Source organism: Chionomys nivalis, chromosome 3 (genome assembly GCF_950005125.1).
Source record: "Chionomys nivalis chromosome 3, mChiNiv1.1, whole genome shotgun sequence".
In the NCBI taxonomy this organism is placed as follows: Eukaryota; Metazoa; Chordata; class Mammalia; order Rodentia; family Cricetidae; genus Chionomys; species Chionomys nivalis.
This window is the reverse complement of record NC_080088.1, coordinates 112,311,827-112,326,122: the sequence shown is the minus strand read 5'-3', so window position 1 is coordinate 112,326,122 and position 14,296 is coordinate 112,311,827. Positions and strand designations below refer to the sequence as shown.

The 14,296-nt window shown below is 53.4% G+C and overlaps 2 protein-coding genes across 13 annotated transcripts in view; one reads left to right on the top strand and one right to left on the bottom strand.

Moving 5' to 3' along the window:
- The first annotated feature begins 1,209 nt into the window (after positions 1-1,209).
- Pheta1 (PH domain containing endocytic trafficking adaptor 1) lies at positions 1,210-6,916 on the top strand. Of its 3 annotated transcripts, none has more exons than XM_057763415.1 (4): positions 1,210-1,325; positions 2,458-2,542; positions 3,142-3,221; positions 4,314-6,916. In XM_057763415.1, the coding sequence occupies exon 4, from the start codon at positions 4,338-4,340 to the stop codon at positions 5,049-5,051; it is 714 nt and encodes a 237-aa protein (XP_057619398.1). In that variant the 5' UTR covers positions 1,210-1,325; positions 2,458-2,542; positions 3,142-3,221; positions 4,314-4,337; the 3' UTR covers positions 5,052-6,916. The 3 variants fall into 3 exon arrangements, with proteins under 3 accessions (XP_057619398.1, XP_057619396.1, XP_057619397.1); XM_057763413.1 differs by having other exon boundaries at positions 3,142-3,235; XM_057763414.1 differs by lacking the exon at positions 1,210-1,325 and adding an exon at positions 1,335-1,669 and having other exon boundaries at positions 3,142-3,235.
- Positions 6,917-11,270: 4,354 nt separating this feature from the next.
- Cux2 (cut like homeobox 2) overlaps positions 11,271-14,296 on the bottom strand; it is a 177,340-nt gene continuing 174,314 nt past the window's right edge. For 7 of the 10 annotated variants that reach the window (XM_057764408.1, XM_057764415.1, XM_057764411.1 and 4 more), the window contains one exon: positions 11,273-14,288. In XM_057764408.1, the coding sequence (XP_057620391.1) occupies positions 13,526-14,288 (763 nt within the window). In that variant the 3' untranslated portion in view covers positions 11,273-13,525. Of the gene's footprint in view, positions 14,289-14,296 lie in introns of all 10 variants that reach the window. The other 3 variants (XM_057764414.1, XM_057764409.1, XM_057764410.1) reach the window with 3 other exon arrangements.

The window sequence follows — 14,296 nt, the reverse complement described above, 5'->3', positions numbered from 1 at the left end:
TTCTCACACATCCCGCTAGGTCGCTGCTCCTCAAGGGCTGTGTCTGAGACTTTGTCTTAAGGCTGTCCTCCTGCTCTTGCCTATTCTCTTCCTCACACCACACATTAGCATTGTTTGTTGGTTGACTTCTGGCTACTTCTCTCTGGACCAGGCTGCACATAGTAGGCGCTGGTGAGCCGATCTGGAATGAGCAGGGATCCTGGTCTGTCCTGTTTTTCTCTTGTCCTCAGGCTGGGAGGACCCGGGATAGGAAGGTAGAAGGAAGTGAGGAGGCTGAAAGAATAGGAAGTAAAAGATTCTGGGAGGTGGAACCGTGTTATTTTGGGAAGAGGAGGGGAGAAAGTAAAACTCCAGCAATTCCTATTTACTGAGAATGCCTGCAGCTGAATCACACCCTGTAAATAATTCGCTTGTCTTTATATTTTACGGACAAAATGTGGAAGCCCAGCGACGCTGAGCTTCTGTTGAGAGAGCACACAAAGGTGTAGTGGTTCCGCGGACCTCGGGCTTTGTTAACTTCTAGAACTTTCCCTTTTCACTTGGGCAAATGTTGACTTGGGCAAATGTAAATGTGTCCTGCACATTTACAACAGACCTGTTGATTTTGTCTGGAAACGCCATGGGTTAATTTTTTTAAAGACAGATTCTCCTTTTTGGAGTCCAGGCTAGTCTAGATCTGAACGTGTGAAGCAGACTGACCTTGAACTCACAGAGACCCACCTGCCTCTTGCCTGCACTGCGGTGGGATTAGAGGTCTGCATTAGCACACCCATCTCTTACATTTCTCTGTGTGTGTGTGTGTGTGTGTTTGTGTGTGTGAACACACTCGTACCACCGTGCGCTAGTAGGAGTCGTGCGCTAGTAGGAGTCAGTGCTCTGAACCCTTCCGTATTATAGGTCTCAGAGACTGAGCTCAGGTCCTCAGGCTAGGCAGCAAGCGCCTTTACTCGCTGAGCCGTGCCGCAAGCTTTGTGTCTTTAACTTCTGAAGCTGTTCTAGTTGTTCCTTGGCTCAGATCCTCCGTTTTTCTAGGACAGAACCCTGGAGACTCCAAGTGACTTCAGCACGGTCCCTTTAAGAGTGGTTTCCATGCTCGCGAGTGGGGGCGTGGCGATCTCGGAGGCGGGGCCTGTGGGGGCTGGCCAATGGGCGGGCATGTAGGGCTCGGGGGCGGGCCCCTCCAGGGCGGGCCGCTCAGGGTTAAAGGGGCGCTCGCAGGTCTCCGCAGCTCGGCGGTGGGGAGAACAAAGCGCTCGTTCGCCGCCGCTCCCCAAGCGGTTCCGGGCCATGGGACTGACAGACGGTCGCGGCAGTCCTTCAGCCAGGTGAGACCCGGTGGGCGGGGACGGCGACGGGGACTGGATCTGCGCGGCTGTCGCACGGGACCCGCCCGCGGCCTCCATCGCGGTCCTGCTTCGCACCGCCCGGGCTTGCGGTTCTGCTTGCTTCAGTTTCTCTCGAGTTCTAGCTCTGGAGCCAGCTATAATCCCACGGATAGGGGACTCATCACTTGTCTTATAATTTCTAATATTTATTTTTGTTTACGTGCGTGCGTGTGGAGGTCAGAGGACAACTTGCAGGAGTCGGTTCTTTGCTTCTACCATGTGGTTTCTGGTCATCGAATTCCCGTCAGAAGGCTTGGCTGCAAGCACCTTTATCCACTGAACTGGTTTGTTGTTTTTTGAGACAGGGTCTTGAGACTGTGTAGCTGTGGCTGGCCAGGAACTCTATATGTATACCAGGCTAGCCTCTAACTCAAGAGATCCGCCTCCTCTGCCTCCCGAGTGCTGGGATCAAACAGGGTCTTGCTCTGTAGCTGAGGCTGGCATCTACCTTCCATGTGCTGGAATGACAGGTGTGAGCTACCACAGCTGGTGCTCTGCCTGCTTCAGAATGTTTCCCCTGTAGTTTGTCACAGGGTGTCCTTATTTTTATCTTCTGAGCCTCCTTGAAGCCCATTGAAGAAACTGAGGTCTGGGAAGTGGCTGTGACTAGTCTTCCACCCTAGACCAACTTGGACAGGAATCTGGTTACTAGAGCATCATGCCCTGTTGATTCAATAGTGTGGTGCCCTCAGCAGACTGAACTGGAGGGAGCGAAGGGTGGTTAGAAAACGGGCAGCAGTTGCTCCCTCCAGGGGAAGCTAAAACCTGTGTCTCAGCCTCTTTTTCTTTGCTTAGCTGGAGGAGGCAAGGGTCAGGGACTTGGCTGGGCTTTCTGTCTGCTAGGGCTAGGGTGGCCCCATCTGAGCAGTCAGGGTGGGTAGGTGATGGGCACTGGGCAAGTTATTGTCAGTCTTAATGGGGTAGAATGACCCCTAGGTTAGTGCCCCACTTGGGCTGTTTGCTCTGAGCCCTGTTCTTGGGGCAGGTCAGTTTTCCCATCCATGAATGCGGAATGGGGACCACTCCTTGTCACAGCGCCCTCATCTTGACAAAGGTTTGCTTTGCCCTGTAGGCTCCCAGGAGTACCTGCTACACACTGGGCTCTCACATCCAGACAGAAAAACCCTCCCTTCCTGGAGCAGGCATGAATGAGCCAGGTAATCTTCAGCTGGGGTGCAGTAGAGTGCCCGGTGGTGTCTTGTGGTCTGAGGATGCCTCTCCCAGGCAGTGGTGAAGCCCACCATGTGGTAGGGAACGGCAGCCCAGGCAGAGAGTAACAGTCAGGGCAAAGGTCCTGATGTAGGAAAGTGTCTGGTGCATTTGGGGGACAGAAAGGCAGGAAGAGATTGGGAAAGGAGCTGAGATTGGGGGAGCTGAGAAGTGGGTAGAAGTTATGGGAGATAAGGGCACCTTTGTGGGTCTAGGAGAGGTGATCTTACCTTGAGTGGCAAGATAGGAAAGGGTAAAGGTGGAGGCAGGCGACAGCTGTAGAGGCTACTGCAGTGGTTCCAGAAAACAGAGATGGGGACGTAGAAGATCATTGCTTTGGAAGACTGAGGTGGGCATGGGAGGATCACCTGGCCTCAGTGATTAGATTTGGAGGGGAGAGGTACACCAGGGGCCATTCACTGAGACAGGACAGACTAGAGGGAGGCAGAGTACACTGTTAACAGCTGCCATGGCAGAGGGCCTGTTCCCCGGGTCCCGATCTCATTGCCATAAACTTGACTTAGACACTTTTGCTCTCATTTCATAGATGAAGAACTAGAGGTCCAGAGAGGCTGACTGTGCGCACCGAGGTGACCCAGCCTGGAGACTGAGCTGACTTGTAACTGAGTGAGCAGGGTCGGGTGAGCACGACGGATGTTTTGGGAGAGATGCATAAGTTACTTACGCAGAAACAGGCTTAGAGAGGGACAGCGGATATAAGAAGCCACACAGCACAAGGAGGCAGAGTGAGGATTAAACACACCAGAGCCATCAGGGGCTGAGGTCCCAGCCCCATTGCTCCATGGGGATAAGCGGGTCTCAGCCTCCAGCTTGGCAGGAAGCTGTCCCTGACTGCAGTGTGGGTGGCAGAAGGTGGCAGGAAATAAGTATTTGTTTGGCAGGCGCTTCTCCCTCCACCTATCAGGTGGGACAGCCTGGCCCCACAGAGCCGCCACCCAGGCCTCATTCCTCCTGATTTCGGGCAGTGCCTGCCACCCAGGCAGAAGGTGGACATTGGCTGAGTGCTTACTCATTCCAGATTCTTCACATACTCTTGAAAAGTATGGCCGTGACAGGGGCAGCAGGGCGCAGGACCTCCTCCAAGACGCCACACTGGGCACCCGTGTGCCACCGCCCGCTAGGTCCTACTGCCCACTGCTGCCCCCCTATGTTAGAGTGCCCTGCCCCTCCCTGTCACCTAGACTATTTGCTGACAGCTGCTTCAGCACGCTGGGTGAGTTTTCCTCCACCCCCTCTGGTCCCCATTCCTCACAGCCTTTCAGCACAGGGCCTTTGTGTTCACTCTTCCCCTACCTGCCATGCTCTATGGCTCACCTCTCACCAGGCTGAGTCACAGAGCTGGGACCTCAGGGACCTCCTGGGGCCAACAAAGGCTCTAGCCAACTTGTTTTGTGACCTTGGCTGTGTGGTTGTTTCCTCCGTGTGCCTCTGTTTCTCCAACTGAGGCATGGTCACTAGCCTGGGCCACCCAAGGTCATTGCCTGCTGGAGCTAACTTGCGAGGTGTCGAGAGAGCTCAGAATGCTTAATGTTCTTTTCTGAATCAGGGGCAGCAGGAGGGCTCCCAGTGGCCGCGTGAGACTTGGGTTCGAGTCTCGTCTCCCCGTGCTCACTGTGGGGCTGGTGTGGGCGTGGTGGAAGGTGGCTACTGGTGGCCCGGGAGTTGGTGATCTTAGGAGTAACATCAGCTCTGGTGCAGGGGACAAGCGCAGGCCTTGCGGCCATGAAGCTGAACGAGCGCAGCCTGGCCTTCTACGCAACCTGCGATGCTCCAGTGGACAATGCTGGCTTCCTCCACAAGCGTGGTGGACGCGGGGCGGGCTCGCACCGGCGCTGGTTCGTGCTTCGTGGCAACATGCTCTTCTACTTCGAGACAGAGGCCAGCCGCGAGCCGCTGGGCGTCATCCTGCTGGAGGGGTGCACGGTGGAGCTGGTGGATGTCCGGGAGGAGTTTGCCTTCGCTGTGCACTTTGCCGGCGGTCGCTCTCGGCCCTACGTGCTGGCAGCTGATAGCCAGGCGGCCCTGGAGGGCTGGGTGAAGGCGCTGTCACGGGCCAGCTTCCACTACCTGCGCTTGGTGGTGCGTGAGTTGGAGCAGCAGCTAGCAGCCATGCGGGAGGGAAGCCCTGCCAATGCCTTGCCGGCCAGCCCAAGCCCAGTCTCGAACCCGCGACCCAAGGAGAATGGCCGGGCAGTATGGAGTGCGCTGCCTGAGCAACCCACTGCAGCCCCCCAGCGCCCACCGCTACCGCCCCGTCGCAGGGCCTCTGCTACCAATGGGCCCTTGGTATCATTCGCCCAGCTACATGAGCAGTATGGACTGGAGGTGCGGGCCCTCAGGAGCCAGTGGCGTGGAGGCCACACTGGCCTAGCAGGCCTGGAGGTCTCCTGGCATCCTTCTGAGTCTGGTGGGACTCATACCCAGGACCAGCCTTAAGGGGCCTACTGGCTGTGAGGGAAGCCTGAGTCAAGCCAGGCTTCCGGGGGACAAAGGACATGTGACCCAGAAGACCTGACCTCTCGGCTCAGTGGCAGTTACTCTCAAGAAGAACCTGGGACCTGAACATTCTACAAGAACTCAAGGAATTGGTTGCTAGAGAGCCTTGCCCCAGGACAGCCCTGGAGTAGGCCACAGGCCCATGGGGCCCAAGGTCCACCTAGTACCGGTCCTCACAAGGGTCAGGAAGCCTGGGCCCAGAGGCTGCTGCCTGGGCTGCTCATTTGGGTCTGAAGCAGCAGGTAGAAGGTGGAGTTAAACTGGATAAATCCCCAAAGCCCTGGCCTGGAACCAGCTAAGGCAGGACTTTGCCCGGCCTTGGCAGGCAGGGCCTCTTAGAGCCAAGTAACCTCCAGTCCTGGGCTGTGGCCTAGCTTCCTCCCAGGTTCACCTCTGCCTGATTCCAGACAACCAGTGGGCCTCCCTGCTGGGTCCCTTCTCAGTGCTGGCTCTCTTCCAGAGTGTTGGGCGGGACAACCTGCCCCACCTGGGTCTTGTTTACAGTCCTCCTCAGTGCCCTGCCCTGGGGACTGGAGGACACTCACTCCAGTCTCTGCGTCAGATGGACAGATTTCACCCTGGCCCCACTCCTCTGTCCCGGGAGGCCCTGGGTTGGGGTTCTGTAGGTGATTCTGCCACCAGAGCCTCTTGGCTGCCTGCTGGTTCAGGCACCAGGGCTTGGCTGTGGGTTCACTTTGAAGTATATAAGGTATTGCATTTGTCTTTCTTCCAGCAGTGAAGTTTAGTATCTGCAACGCCCCCTCCCGTTACTGTTGACTGGAGGGAAGGGGTGGCATTGTCCCCAGGGAGTCCAGCCCTACCAGGAGACACACTGACGCCTAGCTGTCACTGAGCTCTGCTGTCTGCACAGGTGCCTCTGGGGACTTGGTCCCTATCTTTTTAACTCTCCCACTGGGTGGGGCTCAGGTCTCCCTGGTGTGACCCAGCTGGCGGGCTAAGGCATAGACTCTAGTCTGGGATGGGTTTACAAACTAAAGGTACAGCGCAGGAAATAGGGGAGGGGAGAGATGCCCTTTTTCCCAAAAGCACAAAGATGGTCCAGCTGACTCTAGGGCTAAGAGATGTCTGCCATGGACAGGGTACGAGGGCCAAAATAAAAGCTGGTCAAGGAATGGCTGCTTGTATTATTTTCCTCCCTACAGAATCCCAGTTGATATGCCTGGTGGGCCCTAGAAGGAACATGAAGTGTCCTTCAGCCAGGCTGCCCTATCATCTCCCAGGGAAATCAATGACCTCTTCTTGTGAGGGGGGAAATGGAGGCCCAGAGAGGTTGCCAAGGCCACACAGCTCAAGTGTCAACTGAAGTATCAACCTCTGACCCTGTGGCTGGTGGTGCCTTCAGGAGGTACATGGAGGGCCACAGGCCATACAAAAAGATGGGCAGGTGATTGACGTGTGTGGGCCCAAACTACCTGATGGTGAGGAGAGGGGAGGTCCAAGCCTGACGATAGTGCATACCTGTCCCAGCATTCAAGGGCGAGGCAGGAAGCACGCTAGCTACAGGTGAGCCCGTCTGAACAGACCCTGGCCCTTCTTACTGGCCTGTTCCTGATAGCTCAGGAGTGGACTACAAAAGATCCTGGCACTATGAAAAACGAGAAAAAGAGTCTCTGTAGTTGATTAGTAATGTCTGCTGTGCTTTTTCTTTTGGGGGGTTTTTGTTTTGAGTTTTTGGAAACACAGTTTCTCTTTGTAGCCCTGGCTGTCTTGGAACTTGCTCTGTAGACCAAGTTGGCCTTGAACTCAGAAATCCACCTGCTTCTGCCTCCTGAGTGCTGGGATTAAAGGGGTGCACCATAACTTCCCAGTGGAAGATTATATGTGTGTGTGTGTGTGTGTGTGTATATACATATATATATATAATTTATTTCACATTATTTTATATGCATTGAGGTGAAAGTGTCAGATTCCCTGGAACTGGAGTTACAGACAGTTGTGAACTGCCATGTGGGTGCTGGGAATTGAACTCCAGTCCTACGGAAGAAGTGCCAATGCTCTTAACCACTGAGCCAGCCCTGGAAGATGGTTTTTGACTGTAACACTGTCAAAAATGTTATGTGTACCTGCCCCTAAGACAGTAACGTCTGCTGTTAGTGCTGGGTCTCCACTTCACTGAGCTCATGGTGGCTTTACAAGGAGAAGAGGCAGGCCCAGGGTGGCCCAACATGGCGGTTAAGGCCCAGGGTCTTAACCAGATGTAGACTCAGGATGTGCCTGCCATAGCTCTCCCTCAGCAGCCTAGAAAAATTAAGTACCTTCAGGAACATTTGGCTTCGGCGTGAACTGAGCAACCCACATAACTCATGTTTAAGTTCACAAAATAGAGCATCAAAGTCGCCAGGTGGTGGTGGCCATGCCTTTAATCCTGGCACTTGAGAGGCAGAGGCAGGTGGATCTCTGAATTTGACAATAAAGCTAGTTCCAGGACAACCAGGGCTACACAGAGAAACCCTGTCTTGAAACCCCTCTCCCAAAAATAAGCATCAAGGTTAGGGGACCATGTGCAAGGGAGGGAGGCTGCCTCAAGAGGCGGGGTCACAGGTATGCCCTTACCAGAATATTCCTTGGAGTGGCAGGTGGCCTTGGGAGCAGTTAATCAATGTTGACGTGCTGGGCACAGATCTAGAGGCACTGTGTGGTCAGGAATATTCTAAGGAGCCACTAGGGATGGAGGACCACTCAGGCTAGAGGTTACGGTTGTGCAGCATCCACCCACCCCAAGTGATTAATCCACCTGGATCAGCCACACTGCTGTCATTTGACTGCCAAAGAATGGCCCCTTGACCCAGCTTTGGCCAATGAGATGTGAGTGAGGTCACCAGTGTCCATCAGAGAGCTGCTATGAAGAAAGTGACCAAGGTCGATAATGGGAATGTGGAGGGATGGACCCCAGTGCATGGCTAGTTCCTCAGATAAAACAAGACAGAACCGTGGGGAGCTGGAGAGAACTCTCCGGAGGTGCAGAGTTAATTCCCAGCACCCACATGACAGCTCACAACTGTCTGTAACTCCTGTTTCAGGGGATCTGATGCCCTCATATAGACATACCTGCAGGCAGAACACCCAATCTACAGGGGAATAAAAAAGACAGAACCTCAATGGGACACAGGGATTGAGAGGGTCTCGGTGTGCGTGTTTGCTCATTGCTGCAGTATTTACCACAGCCACATGCAAGCGAACCTCAGAACCATCGGGATGGTGGGCGTACTTGTGGGCCTGTGACCTCAACGGATGAAGATGGCTGTGATGTTCAGATTTAGGGTGATGAAGAGGGGCAGTCCCACTGGGCTGAGGCTGAGGACCGGGCACCGCTGAGGTTGAGCAGCTTCCTGCAGCACCAGTAGCCAGTGGGTTCTCCAGCCACAGGCATTCCACAGATGAGGAAATGGAACCCCAACTGGCTGCCTGACTGTAAGGCTGGCGTGTGGGTGCGCAGGCTGACTCCCTAGTGGGTTAGCCCAGTCCTGCGGCTCTTGGGTCTTGGGGTGGTTTCAGCATTTGGGTGCTGTGAAGGCCTGGTTTCTATAGCAACTAACACTACCAAGGCTGTAGAGAGCTGAGCTGTAGAACGACAGACCCAGCTGGAAGGTGGTGCACACCTTTGATCCCAGCACTCAGGACGTAGAGGCAGGTGGATCTCTGTGAGTTTGAGGCCAGCCTGGTCTACAGAGTGAGTTCCAGGACAGCCAGGGTTACACAGAGAAACCCTGTCCCAAAACAAACAAACAAAAGATGGATTCAGCCAGGGTGGGAATGGGGGAGGTGAGACAGCCATTCATTTGGGTCCCTTACTGAATGGAAGGGGCTAAACGAGAAGGGGGAGGGGTGAGTCAGGGCAGGCACGTGGACCACCTACCTAAAAGTGCAAATCCAAATGCAACACCCCTGCCTCAGGCCTGCTGTGGCTCCCAGTACCCTAAGAGAAGCATGCTTCCCATCATGCCCCATGAGCTTCTCAGTCAGGTCTCAGTCTCCCTCCCATGCTCCCCTTCACCACACTGCAGGCTCCTCTGGCCTCTTTCTGGTGGGTTCTTAGCCCCACCACACCCTCTACAGCCACCTCCCTCGGGACCCTCTCCATCTCTGTCACAGTTCATTTGTCACGGTGTCCTCTGCTCCATGCAGGATTCCTGGACCCCATACCTTTATGCCCTTCCCTCCTGGTTCCTCTGCCAAGGCGTGGAGCATGCAGTAGTCACTAAATAAATACTAGCTAGATGGACACCGCTCCCATTCAGCTCACTGCACTCTTGCACCCATCCAAACCTTCCTCCAGGAAGGCCTCCAGGTTTTCCCAGTCCATCCCAATCCCTCTGCCCTTCCTCCTCCAGCTCAGAATTCTATAGTTTGGTGTTTTCCTTCAAGTTTCTACTTCAGGACAAGGGACAGAATGGCAACACCAAAGCTGGTGGTCCACGAAGGAACCTGAGTCCCCAGAGCTAACAGGGCACTGGCTTGTTTAGGGTCTCAAATGACATTCTGGGTTTCTTTGCCTCCTGAGTGCTGGGATTAAAGGTGTGCGCCACCACCGCCTGGCTCAGAATGTGGATTTTTGACTAGGTTTTTGTTTTGTTTTGAATTTTCAAGAAAGTGTTGCTGTGTTGTCAAGGTTGTTCTCGAATGGCTACACTCAGTAATCCCCCTGCCTCTGCTTCTTGAGGAGCTAGGATAACAAGAGTACATCACCGTGTCCTATCAATTTCTCAACCTTGCCAAGAGTAGTGACCTGGGACCAGAATGGTCAGTCCCCAGTAATTAAGGAAATGTATAGCCACTCCACTTTACAGCGTACGGAGTTTCTGGCATTCCCTCATGGACACCAAGTTCTCAGAAGTGGGGTTGGCATGGAAACTAGGCAGTCTAGCTCCCTGACTCAGAGAGGCCTGGGCCAGCCTGCAAGGTCACCCTTTGTGGGGCAGCACTGGTTACTGCTTCCCCACCCCCAACCTGTGCCACTTGGGAGCTGGCCTTTGGGATTCAGGCAAGTTCTCCTAGACATGGTGGGGATAATGAGTCAGCCAGTCCTCCTGCAAGGGGCTGTGTGGAAACCAGGGGTTATAGGAAGGTTTCCCGATGAGCCATCGGAGACACTGCATGTGGCTCTGGTTCATGGGTGAGTGATGGCTGAGGCACAAGGCAAGACACCCCACACCCACCTCCTGCTTCAGATGACAGTCACATGATTGTCAAGCTCCTGGTTCAGGCTCTGAACAGGTGTACCCATGCTCCACACAATTCCAAGACGCCACCCCAGAATGCACCCTGAGTCACTGCTGCAACACCCTATTTTACAGATGTGGAAACTGAGGCCTGCATTACATATCTGGGAGTGGGCAGTACTGTGCCAGTCTGGGGAAGGCCCTTTTGGTGGCTCTTCTGGCACAGACCAATTCCCCACTCTAGTTATAGACTGGTTGATGGCTGTGGTTTGTGGTCACAAGTATAAAAAAGCAAGGCTCAATCTTGACCCCTAGTCCCAGGCCCCAGAGTCCAAACCACCCAGCCTTTAGGCTACTGGCCTTCCAGTCCCAGGCTGTCTTTAGAGCATCTGGGATCCTGCACTCAGTCACCAACCAGATGCTGCTACCATAGCCACTCAGGCCGTGGGCAAGAGAGGCCACTCCTCAGCTGGCTGTTGTCGCAACAGACAGAGCCAGAGCTCAGAGTTTTCAGAAGTTGGCATCTGCAGTGCTTAAGGGATACACCCCCATTTGACTGCTGGGACTCAACTGAGAAACAGTATTCATTGGGCCAGGTGGTGAATGACTATAATCCCAGCACGACAACGTGAGTCTGAGGGCCTGGATCACACGAGACTCTCTCAAAACCAAATCATGGCCCACGCCTTTAATCCAAGCACTCAGAAAGCAGAGGCAGGTGGAACTCCTGAGTTCCAGGCCAGCCTGGTCTACATAGCCAGTTACAGGTAAGCCAGGGCTACATAGTGAGACCTGTCTTGATAGATAGATAAACAAATAAGCAACCCCCAAAGCCTAAGATTTAAATACATGATTTTGAGCTGGTGAGGTGGCTCAGCAGGTAAAGACACTCATCATGCTAGCCTCACGGCCCAAATTCAACTCCCTGAAACCCACAGAATCAACCCTGGCAAGCTGCTCTCTGATTGCCACACAGCTATACATACTCACACACCACACAAACCCTAATAATAATAAAGAAATTAATCCTAACACTCAGGAGGCGGAGGCAGGAAGATCGCTATGAGTTCTAGGCCAGCCTGGGCTACACGGTGAGACCTTGTCTTAAAAAATAAACACACCACCACCAAAACCCCGCAAAACAAAAATTTAAAAAAAATCCTAATTTTGTATGATACCTCTGAGGGCCGACTCTGCACCCACCTTGCACCCCAACTCCAGAACAGATGGGGACACCTGGGATTATTATACAATTCTGTATTTGGGGACATGTTTACAGAAGGTGTCCCTTTATGTAAAATTTTAGACAAAGTTCATCAATCTCTCATAGAAACAGTTCGTGTGTTTGTGTTGTTTTGTTTCAAACCGTTGTAGGATGCGAACCAGACAGACCTGTTTGCAGGCCCGTGGGGCTTCTGCACAACCAGGCTTGTGTGTTCAAAGGTCACACCGAATCCTGTCACACTAAAGCCACGGTGAATTCTGCTGAGTAGCATCGATGTGTGGCATGGATCACCTCAACATGTAGCTTCAAGACGAAAAGTGGCAGGGTCTCCCTGTGGGTGTGTGTGGCAATGGAGGTGGCAGAGGCCAAGACAGGCTTTGTTTGTCCCAGAATGGATTCCTCTGAAAACTTTCATGGTTTCCTAGTGTCAGAATATAAAAATACCCTCCTCTGGATAAAAATGTATACAGTGGAAAGCTTCTCGGTGCACAGCCAGGGTTGTGTGTGGAAAAGAGGTTTTCCAGGGCCTATCTGATGTCTACTGTCTGCTGCCTGGCTGGGCGCACGAGAATTAGAAATTCCGGAACATTCTTTTTTCTTCCCCTTTCTGATTGCCAACTTTTTGGTTCACATGATTTCAAGAGAGTCACTGCGCCGAAGATCGGTTTGTCCCTCGAGCACTGAACGGCAGCAGAGATGACCCCACGTTTATCACCAGTGCGGCTTCCACAGCTTGGGGAGCAAAGGAATAAAAGCAGCACTCAACCACTGACATGATATGGAGACCATGGCATCCCTGGAAGCCACAGTCAGGATGTAGGGGGAAGGCTGCTTCTGAGTCAGGGGAGTCACATCTTTGATCCCAAGCAGGACTTGCGTGGGGATGTGGTGTTCATGTTGTGGTGACCTTGGCCTTTCCAAGTTTCACAGACTCACGGACACATTCCAGGGAAGCATCGATGTCAACTTGAGAAGATGGTGAGAAACTGAGTTGAGGTTTCCGGCTGAATGGATCTAGTTTTTGGAGCTGGTTGCTAAGCTTTGGGGGCTACGGTGAATCAACACTTCTCTTTTCTAGGAAAAAAGGCCTGGCTCAGACCGTAGGAGAAACCTTCCAAGCACGGGCACCATTCAGGATGGGGGTCAGGGTCACTCTGACATAAACAACTCTCTTTGAATAACTCCCCCACACCGGCTTCCAAAGGTTCTGGAAACACTTTGTTTATACACAGAAGGTTTCTAATTCGGGGAGTGGAGGCCTTTGTGAAACACACCACATTCGCTAAGGGCAACATTTTCACCAGCGACAGGATCTCCTGTGACATGGAGGCTGCAGACAGGCCACCAGCATGGTCCCACCCTCAGCAGCACGGAGGTTTTCATTTAGAGTCTTTTGGACTTTTTCTTTGCAAAACGCGGATTCTGGAAGGGCAGCAGCATCGTGCTGTCTCACAGACAGGCATGGGGGAAAAACACCAAACCGCAGTCCAAGGGTTCTCTGAATTTGGTCCGTCTTAGAATGCTTCGTGATGGCTTTGAACAGTTGTCTTTTAATCTCATCTCATGGCAAAAAAAATGACACAGCTTCTGTGTCTGCTCCACAGCAGCAGTGACAGCATCTGATTTTATAACTCTTTAATATCAAAACAGCATCAGCTGGGAATAAATTCCAAGGATCCTTTATTAAAATAGCTGAAAGAGGTCTATAAATATTTCTTTATTTTTCTAAAAGAGTTTGGAGTTTTTGGGTGAGAATGTCGTGTTGTTTTGGTCCTGCCTCCCGTGGGGGAGGGGACAAAGGCAGGATCCCAGTGCCTCCTACACGCAGGGCTGGCGGCATCTGCTCACACACAACTTCAGGTAACTAGTGTTACAACAATAAACGTAAACGGCTTAACACTGCTGTCCACATTTGCATGGCTGAGTTCTTGCCTCTCTGGCCCCACCCCATCTGGGAGAGAGAAGGAAGGAGGAAAGGTGACCACTGGGGTATGTCCCTCACCCCTGGTTCAGAATTCCCACTCCAAAGCCTCTTCCCGGTTGGCAGCCCTCTCCAGTCGGTAGATAATACTGTTCAAGTTGGCCATTTTCTCATGCCGCCGCTGCAAGTTGGGATTCACCTTGGTGCTGGGGTGCAAAGCCGCAGCTGTGTCAGCAGTGGGGCTGGCACTCGGCACTTTGGCAGGTGGGGCACCAGGGAGGGATGGGGAGATGGGGGCTGAGGATGAGGGAATGGGTGACACGCATGTCATGAGGTCTGGTGAAGAGATGGCAGAGGGAGAGTTCGGCGGCCCCTCCAGGCTGCAGCATGAGGACTCTGAGGTGGACTTGAAACTCAGGGGGTCTGAGTGAACCTGCTCCCCAACCTCCTTTTCTTGAGAGATGTGCAATGGGGGGCTGTCTGGGTTGGGCGGGTCTGAAAGGAGTTTGTTATTCCCCAGAGGATGGGCATTCTCCTCTTTGGGGCTGCCTTGTCCTCTGTCTGGATCCCCTACATCCAGGGGCTGGCTGTCCTCGTCCATCTCTGTATCTTCCTCCTGCTTAATCCTCACCAGAGCCCTGTCTGGGGCTGCTAGGGGTGCAGGGCTCCCAGATTCCTGAAGCTCCAGGCTCTTCATTGGGGGCTTTTGGTCCTCAGCCTCTGAGTCAGGGCTCTGAGGGGTGGGGTCTATGTGGGTGTGGCCAGGTGGCAGGACACTGGGACCTCCACTTGGGTCCAGGTCTGGGTCATCCTGTGCTCCTTCCACCAGCATCTCACGACGCATCCTGGACCTGTGGTA